General features: G+C 47.2%; 1 protein-coding gene across 3 annotated transcripts in view; it reads left to right on the forward strand.

Annotated features, from left to right (window-relative positions):
• The first annotated feature begins 2,388 nt into the window (after positions 1-2,388).
• The window catches only part of LOC119911368 (protein quaking-B-like), a 31,067-nt gene continuing 12,381 nt past the window's right edge, over positions 2,389-21,074 (forward strand). The window contains exons 1-6 of one of the 3 annotated variants that reach the window (XM_038730243.1): positions 2,389-2,641; positions 2,980-3,551; positions 9,122-9,258; positions 9,966-10,082; positions 10,981-11,070; positions 16,740-16,883. In XM_038730243.1, coding sequence (XP_038586171.1) covers positions 3,410-3,551; positions 9,122-9,258; positions 9,966-10,082; positions 10,981-11,070; positions 16,740-16,883 — 630 coding nt within the window. In that variant the 5' untranslated portion in view covers positions 2,389-2,641; positions 2,980-3,409. Of the gene's footprint in view, positions 2,642-2,979; positions 3,552-8,699; positions 8,841-9,121; positions 9,259-9,965; positions 10,083-10,980; positions 11,071-16,739; positions 16,884-21,074 lie in introns of those variants that run through there. The other 2 variants (XM_038730244.1, XM_038730245.1) reach the window with 2 other exon arrangements.

A 21,074-nucleotide genomic window follows, 5' to 3' on the forward strand; every position in this document is an offset into this window, starting at 1 on the left:
AAGTCCAGAGCCTACAGCCTAGAGTCCACAGTCCAGAGCCTAGAGTCCACAGTTCAGAGCCCAGAGCCCACAGTCCAGAGCCCACATTCCAGAGTCCAGAGTCCAGAGTCCAGAGTCCAGAGTCCAGAGTCCATAGCCCAAAGCCCACAGTCCAGAGTCCAGAGTCCAGAGTCCAGAGTCCAATTCCCACAGTCCAGAGCCTAGTCCATAGTCCAAAGCCCACAGTCCAGAGTCCATAGTCCAAAACCCACAGTCCAGAGCCTAGTCCAAAGTCCATAGTCCAAAGCCCACAGTCCAGAGTCTAGTCCAGAGTCCAGAGGCCAGAGCCCAGAGTCCAGAGGCCAGAGGCCAGAGGCCAGAGGCCAGAGCCCACAGTCCAGAGCCTAGAGCCTAGAGCCTAGAGCCTAGAGTCTAGAGTCCAGAGTCTAGAGTCCAGAGCCCACAGTCCAGAGCTTAGAGTCTAGAGTCCAGAGCCTGGAGTCTATAGCCTAGAGTCCACAGTCCAGAGCCTAGTCCATAGTCCGTAGTCCATAGTCCATAGTCCAGAGTCTAGAACACAGAGTCCAGAGCCCAGAGTCCACAGCCCAGAGTCCATAGTCCACAGTCCAGAGCCCACAGTCCAGAGCCCAGAGCCTAGAGTCCAGAGCCTAGAGTCCAGAGTCCAGAGTCCAGAGTCCAGAGTCCATAGTACATAGTCCAAAGCCCAGAGCCCACAGTCCATTGTCCAGAGCCCAGAGTCAAGAGTCCAGAGCCTAGAGTCCACAGTCCACAGTCCAAAACCTAGTGTCCGGAGTCCGGAGCCTACAGCCCAGAGCCCAGAGCCTAGAGTCCGAAGTCCAGAGCCTACAGCCTAGAGTCCACAGTCCAGAGCCTAGAGTCCACAGTTCAGAGCCCAGAGCCCACAGTCCAGAGCCCACATTCCAGAGTCCAGAGTCCAGAGTCCAGAGTCCAGAGTCCATAGCCCAAAGCCCACAGTCCAGAGTCCAGAGTCCAGAGTCCAGAGTCCAATTCCCACAGTCCAGAGCCTAGTCCATAGTCCGTAGTCCATAGTCCATAGTCCAAAGCCCACAGTCCAGAGTCTAGTCCATAGTCCAGAGTCCAGAGTCCAGAGTCCAGAGTCCGGAGTCCGGAGCCTGGAGTCCAGAGTCCGGAGCCTGGAGTCCAGAGTCCAGAGCCCAGAGCCCAGAGCCCAGAGCCCCTCACACATGTTGAGCTGTACTTAGACCTGATCCAACGCATCATCTATCTGCAGAATTACATTTCCTCAAGGCAGAAAATACATATGACCTCTGGACGCTACCTAGAACCGTATGATCATGTTTTAAAGCTCCCTGACCAGGTGTTAATGTACCAACTCATTCATCATGTTCTCCAGAGGTCTTCTCTCTCCTCCACCACAGCGTTAACATCTCAGCGTTGAAACTGAGTGTCTCTTCGTGACCATCAGAGCAGCTAGCCACCGACGAGTGACATGAGACAGTCATGGATCCAGGAGGTCTCAACAGATCCAGGGCCGACAGGATGAGTTTAGGAGGTTGTTCAGGTCAGGGTCACTGCGCAGGATCAGGTATAAGTCTGAACTCACACAACTAGACCACCAGAAAGTATTCCTGCTGACAGTACTGCAACCTGCTCTGTGTAGTACCTGATGAGTCCTGATCACAACCCGGCCCCCGTCCCACTCGGCTCATAGTGTCTCCAGCTCTGTCTGTCACACAGGTCGAAGATGAAGACCCGCTCTGACTACAGGAGCCTGGGAACTCCAAAAAGGCGCACACTTTTCTGCACTTTGGAGTGAGGCCGGGCCACGTTCAGACCTGAAACGCAGGGTTGGTTGTTTGTTTGGTCGCTTGTTTGGTCAGCAGCAGAGAGCGATTGCTGTGTTCACACCTGCCGCACCAAGACAGGTGTGAATCCACTGACCTCTGCTGGAGTCCCTGTGCACCTGGACTCAGGTGAGCGGCTCAGCCATCACAGGACTGGAGGTCTGAGTTCTGTGAATAGAGGGGGAAGAAAAGATTCTGGATTGTTCTGTGAATCTAGACAAGGCTGTAGGTTTGTTTTCGTGTGTGTGTGTGTGTGTGTGTGGGGGGGGGGGGTTCCCTCAATGTAGCCTAACAGACGAAGCACAGGGCAAAGACAGACTCTGGTCCTGATTCAGACATTCCTCAGTCTGATGTGTTTCTGCTCAGAGAGACGAGGCTTCGGCCAAACTGACACCACAAACACAAGAAGAAGAAGTGCCCCCCCCCTTCCTCTCTTTTCAGGCCTTTTCTTCTCCTCTGGCTCCCAGGGGGGGGGGCATATGAAAAAGAAGCAAAAGCATTGAGCCAATTAAAGTCTTTAAGGCGACAGATTCAAACTAAGAAGCTTTATTCACACCGACGCCTGGGAACGAGCGAGACACGCCGGCTCGCTCTCTGTCCTCGCTCCTTTAAAATGATCGATTGATCGTTGGAGGAATGTTCAACCCCTCCGAAGCATGAAACATAAAGAATAAACAAACCACTAAACCCCGCTGATCAGCTGATCCACATTTATAGCTCATTAGGAACTGATCCTGGATCATCAACACATCACAGGGCCCTGCCAACCGTGCCGGTCTCTGATTGGACAGTCAGTGAACCCATGTGACTGACAGGTGAGGTGTGGGTACAGGTAGAGCTCAGTGGGAGGTTTGTCAAGTGGGAGGAAGTGGGACAGGAAGGGAGGGATTGTTGGTTTCAAAATAAAAGCACAAGAAACAGACAACAGCGTTGGGATTTCTTTATTAATATTAATGTTAATTATTAATTGAATCTGAAATAAACAGCTGATACGTGACGGATCAATCAATCTGTTATCCTTCACTTTAAAGTGATTATTATTGACTGACGATTAGTTTCTTTTAAAGTTTGCTGTGATATAAAAGTTAATGTTAAATTTATCAGCTCAGATCATCATACCTTTATTCTGAAGGCTCGTGTTTTTATTTTGAAGGCCGGGACCGGAAGCGGTGTGCTTCCTGTTGTTGAACTTGACCCCCCCCCCCCACCAGTCTCAGTCTCTGTGTGAGGGTGTGTGGAGGACCGGACCAGCGGGGAACGGAGCCGCTGCTCGCCGACAGACAGCCGCAGAGAGCCGGGGAGGTCCGGAGCAGAGAGCCGGGGCAGAGCTGGAGCTGCTGGAGAGTCACACCGGAGTCACACCGGAGTCACACCGGAGTCACCGCCGGACTTGAACTGATCGTTGTTTCGTGTTTATAAACTTGTGGGATTAAACGCAGAACAAGACGAGAGAGCTCCGGGACCGGGTCTGGGTCCGGGTCTGGATTTAGGCTATCTTCATGGTCTGCACACACACAGGAGGTCCGCTGTGATCCGGGTCCGCCGTGCTGTCCTCTCTCTGATAGTTGTTCTAGTGCCGGACCATGGTGGGGGAGATGGAGGGGAAGGAGAAGCCGAGACCCAGTCCGGATTATCTGATGCAGCTCATGAACGACAAGAAGCTGATGAGCAGTCTCCCGAACTTCTGCGGGATCTTCCAGCACCTGGAGAGACTGCTGGACGAGGGTGAGCCCCGACCCGACCTGACCCGACTGGACCTGACCGGACCCCTCTGTCTGTCCCAGTCTGTCATATAGCAGATATAAGTGAAGTTCCTGCAGTTCGAGTTTTACTTTGGTAAAAGTAGATTTGAGGTGTAGGGTAGAGTGGGGTTACTTAATCAATTATCATCAATTATCACTTTAATATGTGCAAATTACAGATAAAAGAAACTACAGCTAGCTGGTTAAAAGCAGGAGGATTACAGACCTGTGTTGTAGAAATAAACCTGCCTGATGTTATTCTCAGACTTTTAAACAGTCTGCCAGCTAGCTGGAAATGTGAGCTTCTAACCTCAGACTTTCTGATAGTGAAGCTGCTGGTTGGCTGACGGGCGTCTTACCTCAAACATACTAATCTAGCATTTGACTACTCAAACTTATCTAAAGGCTCCCGTTAAACTAAATATACATATATAAATTAAACACTAAAAAAAATTGCTGAGATCAACTCAGGTCAGAATGGCTTTGATCAAATAACTTAAAACACTGCGATGAATCAGAGGAAATGTTTAGTTCAGTGAGACGAGAAGCAGCCAGAAGACAACAAATAGTGACATTTTGTGTTTTTTGGTAGAATTACCGTGGGGGGGGGCACAGATTCACCTTAAAGGAGCTGGAGGCAAATTTAACAGTTTCTGTCTGCTGACTGTAAAAATCAGCTGAAAACTGAGAGAACCTTTAAACTAAAAGAGCTGATGGTGAAAGAGCAGTTCAAACTCTCTTTAAATCTCACAGTCTCGTCTCTGTTACAGCACCGTAAGTGGACCAGAACACCCTAAAACTCACTTCATACGCCATCAAGGTTTCTATAGAAATCACGAGCTGCCATCATGTGTTAGGAAACAGGTGAAGACACTAACCAGACAGTGGGGGGGTCAAAAACATGTGGAGCTGATAGAGAGAAGAAGAAGAAGAGAGGCCACACTAACTGGAAACATCTGCCAGTGTTTGTTTATTCTACAGAGAGACGAGAATGTTGTTTTAAATGCTCAGAAAATTCTACAGAGTTTGGTTGGTGGGGCTCAGGTGTTTCCTGAAGACGTCCTCAGTGGACAGTTGGTCTTAAAAGATTTATTGTTGGAGCTGTAGTTTCCAGCAGCACCTGAACGCACCGGACTGTATCCACTTCTTCTTCTTCTCTCTGGTCATGTATGTCTCTCTCAGTTTCACTCAGTGCAGCTATTCATCACTTAATTGGTCTAAAAATGAATTCAGAAGCTAAAATGAAATGAAGTGTGGAAGCAAAATCAATTTACCCATAATTCCCTGTTGCTGGCGTCGGTGCTGTAATGGGCTCTGCAGGCAGACAGAGTGATTAAAGAACAGCTTCATTAAGAAGTGCAACCCAGAGACGTGAAGGACGAATGTTTCTGAGCTGGAACAAAGACGCCTACGTCTTTAAAATACTGTTTTACAGGTGAACTCTTCTGTTCCTCTGTGATCCAGTCCTCACAGGGACCACATACTGTCTCTCCACTCCAGCCACGGTCCCTGTTCCCCCCTTCATTGCCATTTTCTACCCGTCCACCAGACGGTCACCTGATTGCCCCGCCCACTTACACACCTGTTCCCTCTCCTAAGCTCTGCACATAGTGGCCCGGTTCTATCCGTTCCCTGCCAGACCATCAGAGTTGCAATGTTGCCTTGTGCCTTTGCTTTCAAACCACCAGAACCTACAGAGTCCGGTCTGGACCTGCTGGACCTGATATGAAGAGGGCCCTCAGATAAGATTTAGTTCTCTATGAATAAAATTCTCCCAGCTATGCCTCCTATCAGTCGGGTCTCTCTCGGGTTTATCTGATGGCATCTTCATTCTGGGTCAGAACCTCTCCTCCCTGCTGAAAGCAGTCCGGCCTCAGTGCTGCCCCCCCTCTTGAGTTGTCTGATGGTTCGTCACATTCCCTTTGAGCCAGCTGAGAGTCCTTCTTCACTTCCCTGAACTGAGTTTTTGTTCTTCAGAAACTGCAGTCCTCCTGAAACCTCCTGCTGCTTCAGGACTGAGACAACCGGCCTGTTTTCTACCAGCAGGTTCTTTGGTTTCTGAACAAAACCTCGATCCACCACCTCCACAAAGGAGGTTAAGAACATGGTTCATTCTAAGTCCGTGTCTCCAGCCTCCCCCGAGATGCTGGAGGTATTCTGGAGGCCTTCAGCCAGACGTTCCCGCCTCATCCTGAGTGTGGATGAACTAGTCCATCAGGTTATCACCGCCAATTACTACTACAGCTTTACAACGGAAACCAATGACCTACATATCCAAAAAGGTTGAAGTCAAGGGCACTGAAGACGAACGAGTCGGTGGACATTGATTGGTTCGTTAGTGCTGCTGGCTGTTAGAACGACAGTCGTGGTCGTCGGAGTCACCTGAGTCTGAGCGACCGTCGTTCTCACATGAGGCCACATGTGAGCGTTTGGTCTCCTGAGAAGAGATAAAGGCCAGCGCTGAAGGTGGAGGAGAGGTGGTGTCTCAAACCTCTCCCCCTGTTGAGAGATGGTTTCTCTGCGCTTCTCTTTCAAACCGTCTGTCCTCCCTATTCAGAATATGTTATACATGTAAGTTATGCAATATTTTGATATTAAGGATCCTGGACTCTGATTGGCTGGACACGGTGGTCATCGTGTTCGTGTTACGTTCACAACACTAGATCAGGGGAATTCAATTAAAATTCAAAGAGGTCCATTTAGAGAACAGAAGTTAATGAAGCAAGGTCAACCGAACATCAACTTGCGTTATCATTCAGTGGCCTTCCATAACGTTTAGCCTAGCTGGACCTACGTGTGTTTTTACTCAACAACTGACCCATAGACTGTATTTAAAGGTCAAATCAGATCCTATCTCAACAATATTTACTGATAAATAATAACTATGCTAAGAATAAATTCTAAATTTAAGTAATCTAAAGGCAGCATTTAAAAAACATTTTGGAAATGTGCATCTGAAAATAAAATTTTTTTATTTGTTGCGTAATTTCAGAAAAAATAAAACAAAAATTGTAGCTTTGAGTGATTGAAGTTCAGTCTCAACCAATTTTGCAATTAACACTCTCACACTTTAATGCCTCCTCTTTCTTTCCCTCTTATATAGCTCCCACTTCCCTACTTTCTCTTGTCCAGTGAGAAACCTGAGCTCTGGCTACGATTGGAGATCCATGAGATACTCTGGTTTTGAACCTCCTGTGGGAAGAATGTACATGTGAGAATCTGTACGTTCTTGGTTAAAAGCCATGTGAAGTATCTTTCATCTCATCTCTTCCTCTGTGTATCTCACTCGCGGACTCGGGGCCGTTAACGGCTCTGGCAATGCTTCTCGGACTGCACAGATTTGATTGGCTGAGCAGCATCACATGAGATGACTGGAGTACATGCGATTGGTCTGTGAGTTTCCTGTGCCGCTAAACCGGTACAATAAATGCTAGAAAAGCTGCGCAGGATAAAATAGAAACACTCCATCATGAGATATTGATTCTCAATAATAGATCGGCTGTACGTCCGGGTCCGGTCTGGTTTCAGGGCTCACAAACTTAACCGATTTCTAATGAGTCTGTTCAGGTCCCTCAGCAGTAAACATGTTTAGTTAGTTTAGTTTAACCTGCAGAGGTTTTGCTCAAAACAGTTTAGAGATTACTGCTGTTACTGGAAGTGTGAAGTCCAGAGCTCTCCGGGCTCCTGGTTCCCTCGGACAGAGCAGTCGGGGCTCCTGCTTCCCTCAGACAGAGCACTATGGGCTCCTCCTTCCCTCAGACAGAGCGGTCGGGGCTCCTGGTTCCCTCGGACAGAGCAGTCGGGGCTCCTCCTTCCCTCAGACAGAGCACTCCGGGCTCCTGGTTCCCTCAGACAGAGCGGTCGGGGATCCTGGTTCCCTCGGACAGAGCACTCCGGGCTCCTCCTTCCCTCAGACAGAGCGTCCGGGCTCCTCCTTCCCTCAGACAGAGCACTCCGGGCTCCTCCTTCCCTCAGACAGAGCACTCTGGGCTCCTGGTTCCCTCAGACAGAGCGGTCGGGGCTCCTCCTTCCCTCAGACAGAGCACTCCGGGCTCCTCCTTCCCTCAGACAGAGCGGTCGGGGCTCCTGGTTCCCTCAGACAGAGCACTCCGGGCTCCTCCTTCCCTCAGACAGAGCACTCTGGGCTCCTGGTTCCCTCAGACAGAGCGGTCGGGGCTCCTCCTTCCCTCAGACAGAGCACTCCGGGCTCCTGGTTCCCTCAGACAGAGCGGTCGGGGCTCCTCCTTCCCTCAGACAGAGCGGTCGGGGCTCCTCCTTCCCTCAGACAGAGCGGTCGGGGCTCCTGGTTCCCTCAGACAGAGCGGTCGGGGCTCCTGGTTCCCTCAGACAGAGCACTCCGGGCTCCTCCTTCCCTCAGACAGAGCACTCTGGGCTCCTGGTTCCCTCAGACAGAGCGGTCGGGGCTCCTGGTTCCCTCAGACAGAGCACTCCGGGCTCCTGCTTCCCTCGGACAGAGCACTCTGGGCTCCTCCTTCCCTCGGACAGAGCGGTCGGGGCTCCTGGTTCCCTCGGACAGAGCGGTCGGGGCTCCTGGTTCCCTCAGACAGAGCGGTCGGGGCTCCTGGTTCCCTCGGACAGAGCACTCCGGGCTCCTCCTTCCCTCGGACAGAGCACTCCGGGCTCCTGGTTCCCTCAGACAGAGCGGTCGGGGCTCCTGGTTCCCTCAGACAGAGCACTCCGGGCTCCTGGTTCCCTCAGACAGAGCACTCCGGGCTCCTGGTTCCCTCAGACAGAGCGGTCGGGGCTCCTGGTTCCCTCAGACAGAGCACTCCGGGCTCCTGGTTCCCTCAGACAGAGCGGTCGGGGCTCCTGGTTCCCTCAGACAGAGCACTACGGGCTCCTGGTTCCCTCAGACAGAGCGGTCGGGGCTCCTGCTTCCCTCGGACAGAGCACTCTGGGCTCCTCCTTCCCTCGGACAGAGCACTCCGGGCTCCTCCTTCCCTCAGACAGATCACTCTGGGCTCCTGGTTCCCTCAGACAGAGCGGCCGGGGCTCCTGGTTCCCTCGGACAGAGCGGGCGGGGCTCCTGGTTCTTTATTTCTGTTTTAATCTTTACTTTAAACAGACAATGGCGTAGCTCGGCTGTGAGCTGATGTTGTGACTGGTGACATCAGAGAAGAAGTGGGACACTGGTCAGAGAAGCTACTTGTTGTCTGCGTCGTCAGCAGGAATTCATTTCCCAGTTTGCTCCATTTTACCGAGCAGCGTGACAACCTCATGGTCACTGTGGTGACAGCGAGCCAGCCTCCATGTTAGTTCAGACAGGAATACTGTGACAGTTGTTTGGCTTGCCAACACTGACTCTCTCAGTTTCAGCAGTTGAGTCAGAGACCCGGGTGTACGCCATGCTAGCTGACATGGGAAGGGGACTGAAACAGTTATCGGGCTGATGGGAACCACAGCGTCACATTATAACACTGTGCTGTTTAGTTTAGAGACGTGAAGTCAGAGGTTTCCCTAATATCTAAATAACGTGGTAGAGATAAACAGCTGGAACATGTTATTATAGTTGTGTTAATGTGTGTGTTTCAGAGATCAGCCGTGTGAGGAAGGACATGTACATCGACACTCTGAACGGCTCAGAGAGGATCAGCGAGCTGCCGGACGCCGTCGGTCCAAACGTCCAGCTGCAGGAGAAACTCTACGTCCCCACCAAGGAGCATCCTGATGTAAGCACTAACAGGATTTATATTGACAGGTTTACTGATTATTAGTGATTCATCTTTGTGTGTTGAGGAGTCACATTGAAGCTAAACCACCTCAAAATATAACTAGACATTAACATGGACCCCCCCCTCGTCCTACATGAGACCACGCCCCCTGGAACATCCCTACTCTGAAGCCAATCTGGGTCACATGATGTAAAGCGAGCCCCAAAAAACCCTTTCCCCATAGACCTACCTATACTAATAAACGTTACTTAAACATGTCGTATAATAATAAACTCCAATACTTATAAACTTTATTTAAACATATCCTATAATAATAAACTCCTAGACTATTTCTCAGTCTGCATTCTTGTCTGTTTTTGTGTTCTTGTAAAATGTCATCAGTCTGCAGCCCTAGTACTGTTCCAATTCAAAAGTCAAATTCAAACATCTAGCCAAGTACAGTCAAATAACCTGATGTGTTCTCGCTCCGCCCGTTTTACCCAGCATGCATCAGGTGGTGATCGACAGATGTCAGCGAAAACTTTATAATGCCAGCTGATTAGCAAGTCATTGGTGACTGATCAATGATTACTGAGAGTTTGATGATGCTGCGTTTGAGTGCTGTTGGATTTTCCAGAAGCCAGCTGATCGGCTCAATGAGGGGGATACTGGCTCATTGATTGGCTGGTTGTCACCGTAACCAGAGTGTGATCTCTCTCTCCCAGTTTAACTTTGTGGGGAGGATTCTGGGGCCTCGAGGTCTGACCGCGAAGCAGCTGGAGGCGGAGACAGGATGTAAGATCATGGTGAGAGGGAGGGGCTCCATGAGAGACAGGAAAAAGGTAACGCAAGCTCACACGCACACACACACCTACGCACTTGTGTACCTGTGTACTTTTAGTACACTTTTACTTTTAGTTTATATTTCACCAAGAACGGTTAACATTCCCAGAAGTTTTATTGACACTCCCATTTTACCCAGGCTGCATCGGGTGGTAACTTGTCTGAACTAGCCGGCGCAGATATTCCAGCATTCATTTTAGCATTCAAGCGAGTGGCAGGTAGCGGGAGAGAAAGACGCCAACAGAACATTACTTACTATTTTTTTTTATGTTTTTTATCACTAAAGCAAGAAATAAGCTTTGGAGATTATAAAGATTGGCAGTTTTTGGAAAAAAAGGCAGAAAAACTAAGCAAGATGAGCATAAAATTGTCTTGTATGCAGATGATGTTTTGTTGTTCCTCACTAATTCTAGCACCTCTCTGCCAGAACTGATTTTGTTTGTTAATAGATTCAGGAGTTTTCCAGGTTATAATATTAATTTTGGGAAGTCAGTTGAACTATCAATAGACAGACTAAGAGAGAATAAACAAAATATTCAATTCCAGATAAATAGAGATGGTCTCAAATCTCTTGATATCTTTGTCCTGGATGAGTTGAAGCAGTTAACCAAACATAATACATTACCAGTAATAGCAAAGATTAAGAATGACTTACAAAGATGGTCTGTGCTTCGGCTCTCTATTATTTGTAGGATTGCATTGATTAAAATGAATGTATTACCAAGAATATTGTATCCTATAACAAAATGTTTTAGAAATTTGCACAGATATCTGAATTCATATGGGATTAAAAAAAAAAGACCAATATTTAAATTGGAAAAACTGCAGCTCTCTGTATCTAAAGGAGGCCTCTCCATGTCCAACTTCAATTCTGTACGAATGGGCTGCTGAATGAAGACATATGTTATACTGGATGAAAGAGGATTCTGGAATTGTGCTGGAAGATTTAGAGATGACAGAGAATCCCCATCCCATCTTGCACCTGCGGTAATAAAAACGTCACTTTCCTTCCTCATGCCTGGACAAGGGATTTGTGGTGGTTTTGTGTCTCTGTGGTGGTTTTGTATCTTGGTGCTGGTTCTGTGTCTTGGTGGTGGGTCTGTGTCTTGGTGGTGTTTTTGTCTCTTGGTGGTGATTCTGTGTCTTGGTGGTGGGTGTGTGTCTTGGTGGTGTTTTCGTCTCTTGGTGGTGGTTTTGTGTCTTGGTGGTGGTTTGTCTCTCTGTGGTGGATTTGTGTCTCTGGTGGTTCTGTGTCTTGGTGGTGTTTTTGTCTCTTAGTGGTGGGTCTCTGACTCAGTGGTGGTTCTGTGTTTCTGCGGGGGGGTTGTGTCTTGATGGTTCTGTTTCTCTGTCATGATTTTCTGTCTCCTGCTGGTGATTTTGTGTCTCGGTGGTAGTTTTGTGTCTTAGTGGTGTTTTTGTGTCTAAGTGATGGTTTTGTGTCTCAGTGGTGGTTCTGTGTCTCGGTGGTGATTTGTGTCTTGGTAGTGGTTTGTCTCTCTGTGGTGGGTTTGTGTCTCTGTGGTGATTCTGGATCTTGGTGGTGGTTTTGTGTCTAAGTGATGGTTTTGTGTCTCAGTGGTGGTTTTGTGTCTTGGTGGTGGTTTTGTGTCATAGTAGTGGTTCTGTGTCTCAGTGGTGGTTTAGTGTCTTGGTGGTGGTTTGTCTCTCTGAGTTGGATTTGTGTCTCTGTGAGGGTTCTGTGTCTCAGTGGTGGTTTTGTGTCTTAGTGGTGGTTTGTCTCTCTGTGGTGGATTTCTGTCTCTGTCGTGGTTCTGTGTCTCAGCTGTGGTTTTGTGTCTTAGTGGTGTTTTTGTGTCTCTGTGTTGGTTCTGTGTCCTGGTGGTGGTTCTGAGTCTTAGTGGTGGTTGTGTGTGTCTTGGTGGTTCTGTGTCTTGGTGGTGGTTCTGAGTCTTAGTGGTGGTTTTTTGTCTTAGTGGTGGTTTGTCTCTCTGTGGTGGAATTGTGTTTGTTTTGGTGGTGGGTTTGGGTCTTGATGGTGATTCTGTTTCTCTGTGGAGGTTCTGTGTCTTGGTGGTGATTCTGTGTCTTAATGGTGTTTTTTTGTCTCTTGTTGGTAGTTCTGTGTCTTGGTGGTGATTTTCAGTCTCCTGCTGTTGGTTTTGTGTCTCGGTGGTAGTTTTGTGTCTTAGTAGTGTTTTTGTATCTCTGTGGTGGTTCTGTGTGTCTTGGTGGTGGTTCTGTGTCTCAGTAGTGGTTTTGTGTCTTAGTGATGGTTTGTCTCTCTGTGGTGGATTTGTGTCAACGTGGTGGTTGTGTGCCTGTCTTAATAGTGGTTCTGTGTCAGTGTGGTGGTTCTGTGTCTGTGTGGTGTTGTTGTGTCACGGTGGTGGCTCTGTGTCTCAGTGGTGTATTTGTGTCTTGGAGGTGGATTTGTGCCTTGGTGGTGGTTTGTCCCTCTTGGGTGGTTTTGTGTCGTAATGGTAGTTCTGTGTCTCTTGGTGGTGGGTTTGTGTCTTGGTGGTGGTTTTTTCTCTCTTGTTGGTGGTTCTGTGTCTTGGTGGTGGATTTGTGTCTTGGTGGTGGTTCTGTTTCTCTGTGGAGGTTCTGTGTCTTGGTGGTGTTTTTGTCTCTTGATGGTGGTTCTGTGTCTTGGTGGTGTTTTTGTCTCTTGTTGGTGGTTCTGTGTCTTGGTGGTGTTTTTGTCTCTTGTTGGTGGTTCTGTGTCTTGGTGGTGTTTTTGTCTCTTGATGGTGGTTCTGTGTGGCAGTAGTGTTTTTTCTATTTATGGTGGATTTGTGTCTCTGTAGTGGTTCTGTATCTGTGTGGTGGATTTCTATCTCTGTGGTGGTTTTGTGTCGTAGTGGTGGATCCTTGTATTGGTTGGTTTGTTTTTTTGTGGTGGATTTGTGTCTCGGTGGTGGTGGTTCGACCACCACCAAGAGACACAAAATCGACACTGATTTTGACCTTTCAGGTCAAACAGCTGAAAACAAGTGTGTTTATCTTTGTGTGTGTGAGGTAATGAGGTTAGCCACCTGCTACACTAACAGAGACACTTGAGACAGAAGGTATAACCAAACCAGATGGATGAGAAATGTGAGAGTTGTTTCTGGACTGACGTCCTGCTGGTATATTTGTTATCCTGGTTATCCTCTGGGCTCCTCGGGGCTCTTGGTCTCGTCACCCTGGTGCATTCACAGGCACCTCGGACAGTCCAGGTCCTGAGTTGGAAAGTCCCTCTTCCTATGTTGGTGTGTTCATGAGCTCTAAGTTGTACAGTGGAAACATGGACGCTACAAAGGTTGGTGGTTAACGAAAGCCGGCTTGGTCCGGTTTAGACCTAAAGCTTCTTGGTTAGGGTTAAATCCCTCAGTACATGGACAGTAGGACATTGGAACAGCATTTTGTTAGGTTGCAGGTTTTTGCTGAAATCACTCACATTCCTGTTTTCCCCTCATCAGTCTGTCAGCCCCCATAACAACAAAGCAGAAACAGGATTCTCTCAGTATTCAGACCCTGACCCAGGTTTAGCTGATGCACCTTTAGTAGCGAGTACAGCCTCGCTTTGACCTGACCAGCTTTGTATTGTTATTGATCCAGATTCAGATGCAGACCTATTCCTCAAACAGCTGATCAGTATCACTGACACATTCATCTCTCTCTACTCTCTGTCTGTCTACCTGTCTGTCTGTCTACCTGTCTGTCTCTCTACTGTCTGTCTCTCTACTGTCTGTCTCTACCTGTCTGTCTCTCTACTGTCTGTCTGTCTCTCTACTGTCTGTCTGTCTCTCTACTGTCTGTCTCTACCTGTCTGTCTCTCTACTGTCTGTCTGTGTCTCTACTGTCTGTCTGTCTCTCTAATGTCTGTCTCTACCTGTCTGTCTCTCTACTGTCTGTCTCGCTAATGTCTGTCTGTCTACCTGTCTCTCTCTACCTGTCTGTCTCTACCTGTCTGTCTCTACCGGTCTCTCGCTACCTGTCTCTCTCTACCTGTCTGTCTCTCTACTGTTTGTCTCTACCTGTCTGTCTCTCTACCTGTCTGTCTCTCTACTGTCTGTCTCTACCTGTCTGTCTCTCTACTGTCTGTCTCTCTACTGTCTGTCTCTCTACCTGTCTGTCTCTCTACTGTCTGTCTCTCTACCTGTCTGTCTCTCTACTGTCTGTCTCTCTACTGTCTGCCTGTGTCTCTACTGTCTGTCTGTCTCTCTAATGTCTGTCTCTACCTGTCTGTCTGTCTCTCTAATGTCTGTCTGTCTACCTGTCTGTCTCTACCTGTCTGTCTCTACCTGTCTGTCTCTCTACTGTCTGTCTCTCTACCTTTCTGTCTCTCTACTGTATGTCTCTACCTGTATGTCTCTACCTGTCTGTCTCTCTACTGTCTGTCTCTCTACCTGTCTGTCTCTCTACTGTCTGTCTCTCTACCTGTCTGTCTCTACCTGTCTGTCTCTCTACTGTCTGTCTCTCTACCTGTCTGTCTCTCTACTGTCTGCCTGTGTCTCTACTGTCTGTCTGTCTCTCTAATGTCTGTCTCTACCTGTCTGTCTGTCTCTCTAATGTCTGTCTGTCTACCTGTCTGTCTCTACCTGTCTGTCTCTACCTGTCTGTCTCTACCTGTCTGTCTCTCTACTGTCTGTCTCTCTACTGTCTGCCTGTGTCTCTACTGTCTGTCTGTCTCTCTAATGTCTGTCTCTACCTGTCTGTCTGTCTCTCTAATGTCTGTCTCTCTACCTGTCTGTCTCTACCTGTCTGTCTCTCTACTGTCTGTCTCTCTACTGTCTGCCTGTGTCTCTACTGTCTGTCTGTCTCTCTAATGTCTGTCTCTACCTGTCTGTCTGTCTCTCTAATGTCTGTCTGTCTACCTGTCTGTCTCTACCTGTCTGTCTCTACCTGTCTGTCTCTCTACTGTCTGTCTCTCTACCTTTCTGTCTCTCTACTGTATGTCTCTACCTGTATGTCTCTACCTGTCTGTCTCTCTACTGTCTGTCTCTCTACTGTCTGTCTCTACCTGTCTGTCTCTCTACCTGTCTGTCTCTCCCTGTCTGTCTCTACCTTTCTGTCTCTACCTGTCTGTCTCTCTACTGTCTGTCTCTCTGTCTGTCTCTCTCTACCTGTCTGTCTCTCTACTGTATGTCTCTACCTGTCTGTCTCTCTGTCTGTCTCTCTCTACCTGTCTGTCTCTCTACCTGTCTGTCTCTACCTGTCTGTCTCTCTACTGTCTGTCTCTACCTGTCTGTCTCTACCTGTCTGTCTCTCTACCTGTCTGTCTCTCTACTGTCTGTCTCTACCTGTCTGTCTCTACCTGTCTGTCTCTCTACTGTCTGTCTGTCTCTCTGTCTCTCTACTGTCTGTCTGTCTCTCTAATGTCTGTCTCTACCTGTCTGTCTCTCTACTGTCTGTCTGTCTCTCTGTCTCTCTACTTTCTGTCTCTACCTGTCTGTCTCTCTACTGTCTGTCTGTCTCTCTACTGTCTGTCTCGCTAATGTCTGTCTGTCTACCTGTCTCTCGCTACCTGTCTCTCTCTACCTGTCTGTCTCTCTACTGTTTGTCTCTACCTGTCTGTCTCTCTACCTGTCTGTCTCTCTACTGTCTGTCTCTACCTGTCTGTCTCTCTACTGTCTGTCTCTCTACTGTCTGTATCTACCTCTCTGTCTCTCTACTGTCTGTCTCTCTACTGTCTGTCTGTGTCTCTACTGTCTGTCTGTCTCTCTAATGTCTGTCTCTACCTGTCTGTCTGTCTCTCTAATGTCTGTCTGTCTACCTGTCTGTCTCTACCTGTCTGTCTCTACCTGTCTGTCTCTCTACTGTCTGTCTCTCTACCTTTCTGTCTCTCTACTGTATGTCTCTACCTGTATGTCTCTACCTGTCTGTCTCTCTACTGTTTGTCTCTCTACTGTCTGTATCTACCTGTCTGTCTCTCTACCTGTCTGTCTCTCTACTGTCTGTCTCTCTACCTGTCTGTCTCTACCTGTCTGTCTCTCTACTGTCTGTCTCTCTACCTGTCTGTCTCTACCTGTCTGTCTCTCTACTGTCTGTCTCTCTACCTGTCTGTCTCTACCTGTCTGTCTCTCTACTGTCTGTCTCTCTACTGTCTGCCTGTGTCTCTACTGTCTGTCTGTCTCTCTAATGTCTGTCTCTACCTGTCTGTCTGTCTCTCTAATGTCTGTCTGTCTACCTGTCTGTCTCTACCTGTCTGTCTCTACCTGTCTGTCTCTCTACTGTCTGTCTCTCTACCTTTCAACCTCTCTACTGTATGTCTCTACCTGTATGTCTCTACCTGTCTGTCTCTACCTGTCTGTCTCTCCCTGTCTGTCTCTCTACTGTCTGTCTCTCTGTCTGTCTCTCTCTACCTGTCTGTCTCTCTACTGTCTGTCTCTACCTGTCTGTCTCTCTACTGTATGTCTCTACCTGTCTGTCTCTCTGTCTGTCTCTCTCTACCTGTCTGTCTCTCTACCTGTCTGTCTCTCTACCTGTCTGTCTCTCTACCTGTCTGTCTCTCTACTGTCTGTCTCTACCTGTCTGTCTCTACCTGTCTGTCTCTCTACCTGTCTGTCTCTCTACTGTCTGTCTCTACCTGTCTGTCTCTCTACCTGTCTGTCTCTCTACCTGTCTGTCTCTACCTGTCTGTCTCTCTACCTGTCTGTCTCTCTACTGTCTGTCTCTACCTGTCTGTCTCTCTACTTGTCTGTGTGCAGGAGGAGCAGAACCGAGGGAAGCCTAACTGGGAGCACCTGAACGAGGACCTTCACGTCCTCATCACGGTGGAAGAAGCTCAGAATCGAGCCGAGATCAAACTCAAACGAGCGGTGGAGGAAGTCACCAAGCTGTTGGTGCCCGCAGTGAGTCACCTGACCTCTGATGTGTAGATCTATTTAGATATTAGGGCTGTCCCCGACTAAGGATTCACACAGTCGAATCAGAATTGTAAAGTCTTGCCTACAGTCGACTGATAGTCCAGTCAGTGAGTGTTGACTGTGGGGGGGCAGAGCTGCTGCAGTCTATATTCTAACATTTACAGATAAACTGACTGATTGTTGACCCTTTTCTCTCTGTCGCCTGCCATTCTCCAGTCTTGTGCAGAGTCTTGCGTGCATGCCGTGAGGCCTAAAACTGCACGTACGTCGCGGTTCCTCACGGGTCTATTTTTCATCTAATATTCTTCGTGTGGTTCATCAATGGTGATAAATGATCCGAACGTCCCGCGAGGTGCGGACAACTCGGAACAACAGTGGTGAAGCTACAACACAGACTGCAGGGCTACACTCGCATACCCACTACCCTTCTGCCCGCTGACCCGCCTTCTTTAAGGGTCATTTTGGATTCATTCACGCACTTGAAAAACATTTATTGAGCAAGCACAACCATTTGGAACGTCCTGAAAAGAAAGAAACTACTGGTGTACTGAGCAACAGACGTCCAAAGAAAACAACAGTAGCTGATGACGGAAATGTAAATGCTCTGTACTTGTATAGCGACTTTCTAGTCTTTTCACCAGTCACACACATTCATACACTGAGCCTAAGTGCTCAAACGGAAACTAACATTCACACTCACTCACACACTGGCGGAACAGCCACCAGGGGCAATTCTTGCCCAAGGACACTTCAACATGCAACCAGGGATTGAACCGCTGACCTTCCGATTAACGGCCAACCCGCTCTACCTCCTGAGCCACAGCCGCCCCTACAATATGGTGAGAGCTGTGAAGAAAACCCCCAAAACATCGGGAAGTGACATCAGCAACGCCCTCCACAGTGCAGAGTGAAGGTATCACAATCCACTGCTGGAAGAAGACTCAGAGAGCAGAAACATAGAGGCCGCACCACAAGATGCAAACCGCTCATCAGCAGGAAGAATCGCAAGGCCAGATTGAAATCTGTACAGAGATGAGCCGCAAAAGTCTGATGGACTGATGAGAACAAGATTAATCTCTAGCAACGTGTGGAGAAAGAAAGGAACTGCTTATGATCTCATTAATATTTATTGATGATAGAACTGATGATGGTCGCAGCAGAATGAATTCAGAAGTGGACAGAAACATTTTGCCGAAACAAAGGACTTCATCAGGGGGAAAAGTGGAAGGTTTTAGACTGGCCAAGTCAATCAGCTGACCTTAACCCAGCATTCATTTCACCTCCTTAAGAGGAGACTGAAGGGAGAAACAAGAAGTGAAAGAAGCTGCGGTAAAAGCCTGGAACAGCATCACAAATGAAGAATGCAACAGTTTGGTGATGTGGATGGGTCGCAGGCTGGAGGCACATATTGCAAGCAAGGGTTCTGCCACCAAATAGTAAATGTTATTTACTTTAAGATTATTTGTTCCATTACTTTTGCTCACCTAAGAATACTGTGGTCTAATACAAAGGGTGGTTTGTCCTGAGTTGTTTAACACATCTAGATGTGAATACCAGGAAATGAGAGCTGAAATTCTGAACTCTTGTCTCATACTCGTCTTTTGATCTTAAACCCAAATGTCTTCAGAGACAAACAAAAACAAAGGAATTAGCCTTACCGTTCTAATACTTTTGGAGGAGACTGTATCAGGATTATCAGCATGAGGAGTGTGTTCCTGTTACCAACACCGCTAGATTTTCTAAAATCTTTTTCATCACCTCCAAGTTGTCATGTTAATGCAACATTACAACATTGGTCATTTAACATTCCACTGTTTTGTATTTACTGTTTACTTAACCCCTCAACCCCTGAATTTATTTGCAATTATATAAAAAAAATAATGATGTGTGTTTCTGCTTCCAAGTTGATGCTAAATTAAGTTGAGATTGTTAATTTGTCTATAGCACATAGAATAGACATAAATTTAGGTATGATGCAAATTAGCGACAAACAGGCATTTACGGTAGAAAAGTTTACAAAATGGTAAAATTAATAAAACATTTTCCCATCTCAGGTATGTAGATTTTATTCATGTCACAAAGTTATCAGAACTTCTAAACTTTAATTTACAAACAACAACAGCAAGAAACAAAACGCTCTCCCACTCCCTAACAAAATGTTCTTTCAGCCTCTTACAGGTAAATAGGTAGAAATGACAAGATAATGAACTACAGACTAAAAAGAGAGGATTTAACACTCTCCTACTTGCTCCAACTCTGTCTGTTTAACGCTCTCCTTGTTTCTCCAGTGCATAGTGAACAAACAAACAAACTATAATACCGTAAAACTTTGAATAATAGCCCGGGCTTTTATTTGCTAAAATCACTGAATTGACCCTGCCTTTATTTGGGACAGGCGTCCATATGGGACAGGCCTTTAATTCTTTTTGCACAAAACTGAAACTACTATGAAACAGTTTCTTTATTTCAAACAGAATAATACTTATGTAAAAATTATCTAGTATTATCAAATACACGTCGTTCATTTGATGTATCTCCGACAGACGGCTTATGGCTTTTAGTTTGAAGGCAGCAACCTCACAAGGATGAGAGAAGTTAGCAGACAGAGAGCGACAGACTTCACACGACAGGATTCACTACTTGGATAAATCTTTCTGAAAAGCTGTGTTGATTCTTTTGATGGGTGGACCCTTACAGACTAAAGGAAGATAAATAATCAAGGAACGGACACATTTGGACTGAACGGGCGCTTCAAAGTTAACGTGAGTCAGCACTTTTTCCCCCTTTTCCTCTCCTGTAGCCATGCAGGTTACACCGGTAAATCTAGAGGAATTAGACAAAATGTGTTCCCGCACCAGGCGGCTATTTGAAGTTTTACGGTATGTAAATGAACAGCTCTGGAGACAGGGTGGATGATTTAAAGTGTTGCTTAATGTGCTCATTGGGAGATTGTTTAGCAGATACATTAAACATTTAGTGTATGCATGAGTCACTTGGGCAGGGTTTCTCAGACTTTACTGGCCTGCTTTTAGATTTCAAAGTTCTCAGGATACAAGCAATTACTGAGCTTTCATCTGTCTTGTGAAACTGAGTCGTGTAAAATGACCATGTCCCTTGAAGTGTCTTTGCATCAAATAGTCTTACTTGTCCTTGTTTTTGTTGAGGCACAGGTGAACGGTGCACTTTGCACATTTGATTACAGTCTGGCCCTTGCAATGTGGGAGTCTGCAGCGTTGTCGCTCACTTTCAACCACTGGCCAGTGACCCACAGCATCTGAACGGACTTCCATTTGACTGCTCTTATTTCAACATTGTCAACAACCTGTTGCTCTTCAAGTGTGCCTTTCCCTTCTTCTTCATTTCTGTGTCTGCACTGAAACTGCACCCTTGTAGTCGATTCTGCCGTACAGTCCCAACAGCTGGTATCCCATTGTTTGCAAGAGCAACAAACAAATCCAAGGAGTAAAACCAGTTGTCAAAGTACAGCCGATGATTGACAGCCCCATGGATAACTTGTGCAAGCTTTAGCGCAATGTTTCCACTTGCCCCAATGTCTGGTAGTCCTTTGGTGTCACAAAGCACAAAGATCTTGTATCCCCATTTGTATGGCTTCTTTGGGATATATTGCTTCAGACTTGAATGGCACCATTTGTTGTAGACAACATTTGGTCTTGAGGGAGAGCCTGAAATTTGGGGAGGAGTGAATCAATAAGTGACCTGACTTTGAAAAGTCTATCACTGTTGTCGGGCGCCATGTTGTCATTGAAATGAATGAAATGTTTTATTTCTTCCCATCTGTCTCGAGACATTACATCAGCCACATGCGGTACTCGACATGCACTGGACCAGTACATTCTTGATCTCGGTAAATGGAAACCACTCATGTACACTACAGTGCCAATAAACTGCTCCAGTTCATTATGATCCAATTTGAGGGCACCATTTGGATCTTGTTGTGTGCAATAAAGATTGCTTTGTTCCACAATGGTTTTCAAAAGATCAGCATCAAAAAAGTCTCTGAAGTATTGAATGGGCAAGCTGATTGCATCAGCATATGGAAGAGCACCTTGCCAAATTGGAATATCTTTTGCAGACTTCTTTTGCTTCACTGTCTTCCATACTACCTTTTCTCTTTTTCTTTTTGTAGTGGCAGCTGATTTCCCTCTTGCAGCAGTA

This window comes from Micropterus salmoides, unplaced genomic scaffold (assembly GCF_014851395.1).
Source record: "Micropterus salmoides isolate LMB-PRFRI ecotype aquatic unplaced genomic scaffold, ASM1485139v1 Ms_hic_scaffold_2, whole genome shotgun sequence".
Classification (NCBI taxonomy): Eukaryota; Metazoa; Chordata; class Actinopteri; order Centrarchiformes; family Centrarchidae; genus Micropterus; species Micropterus salmoides.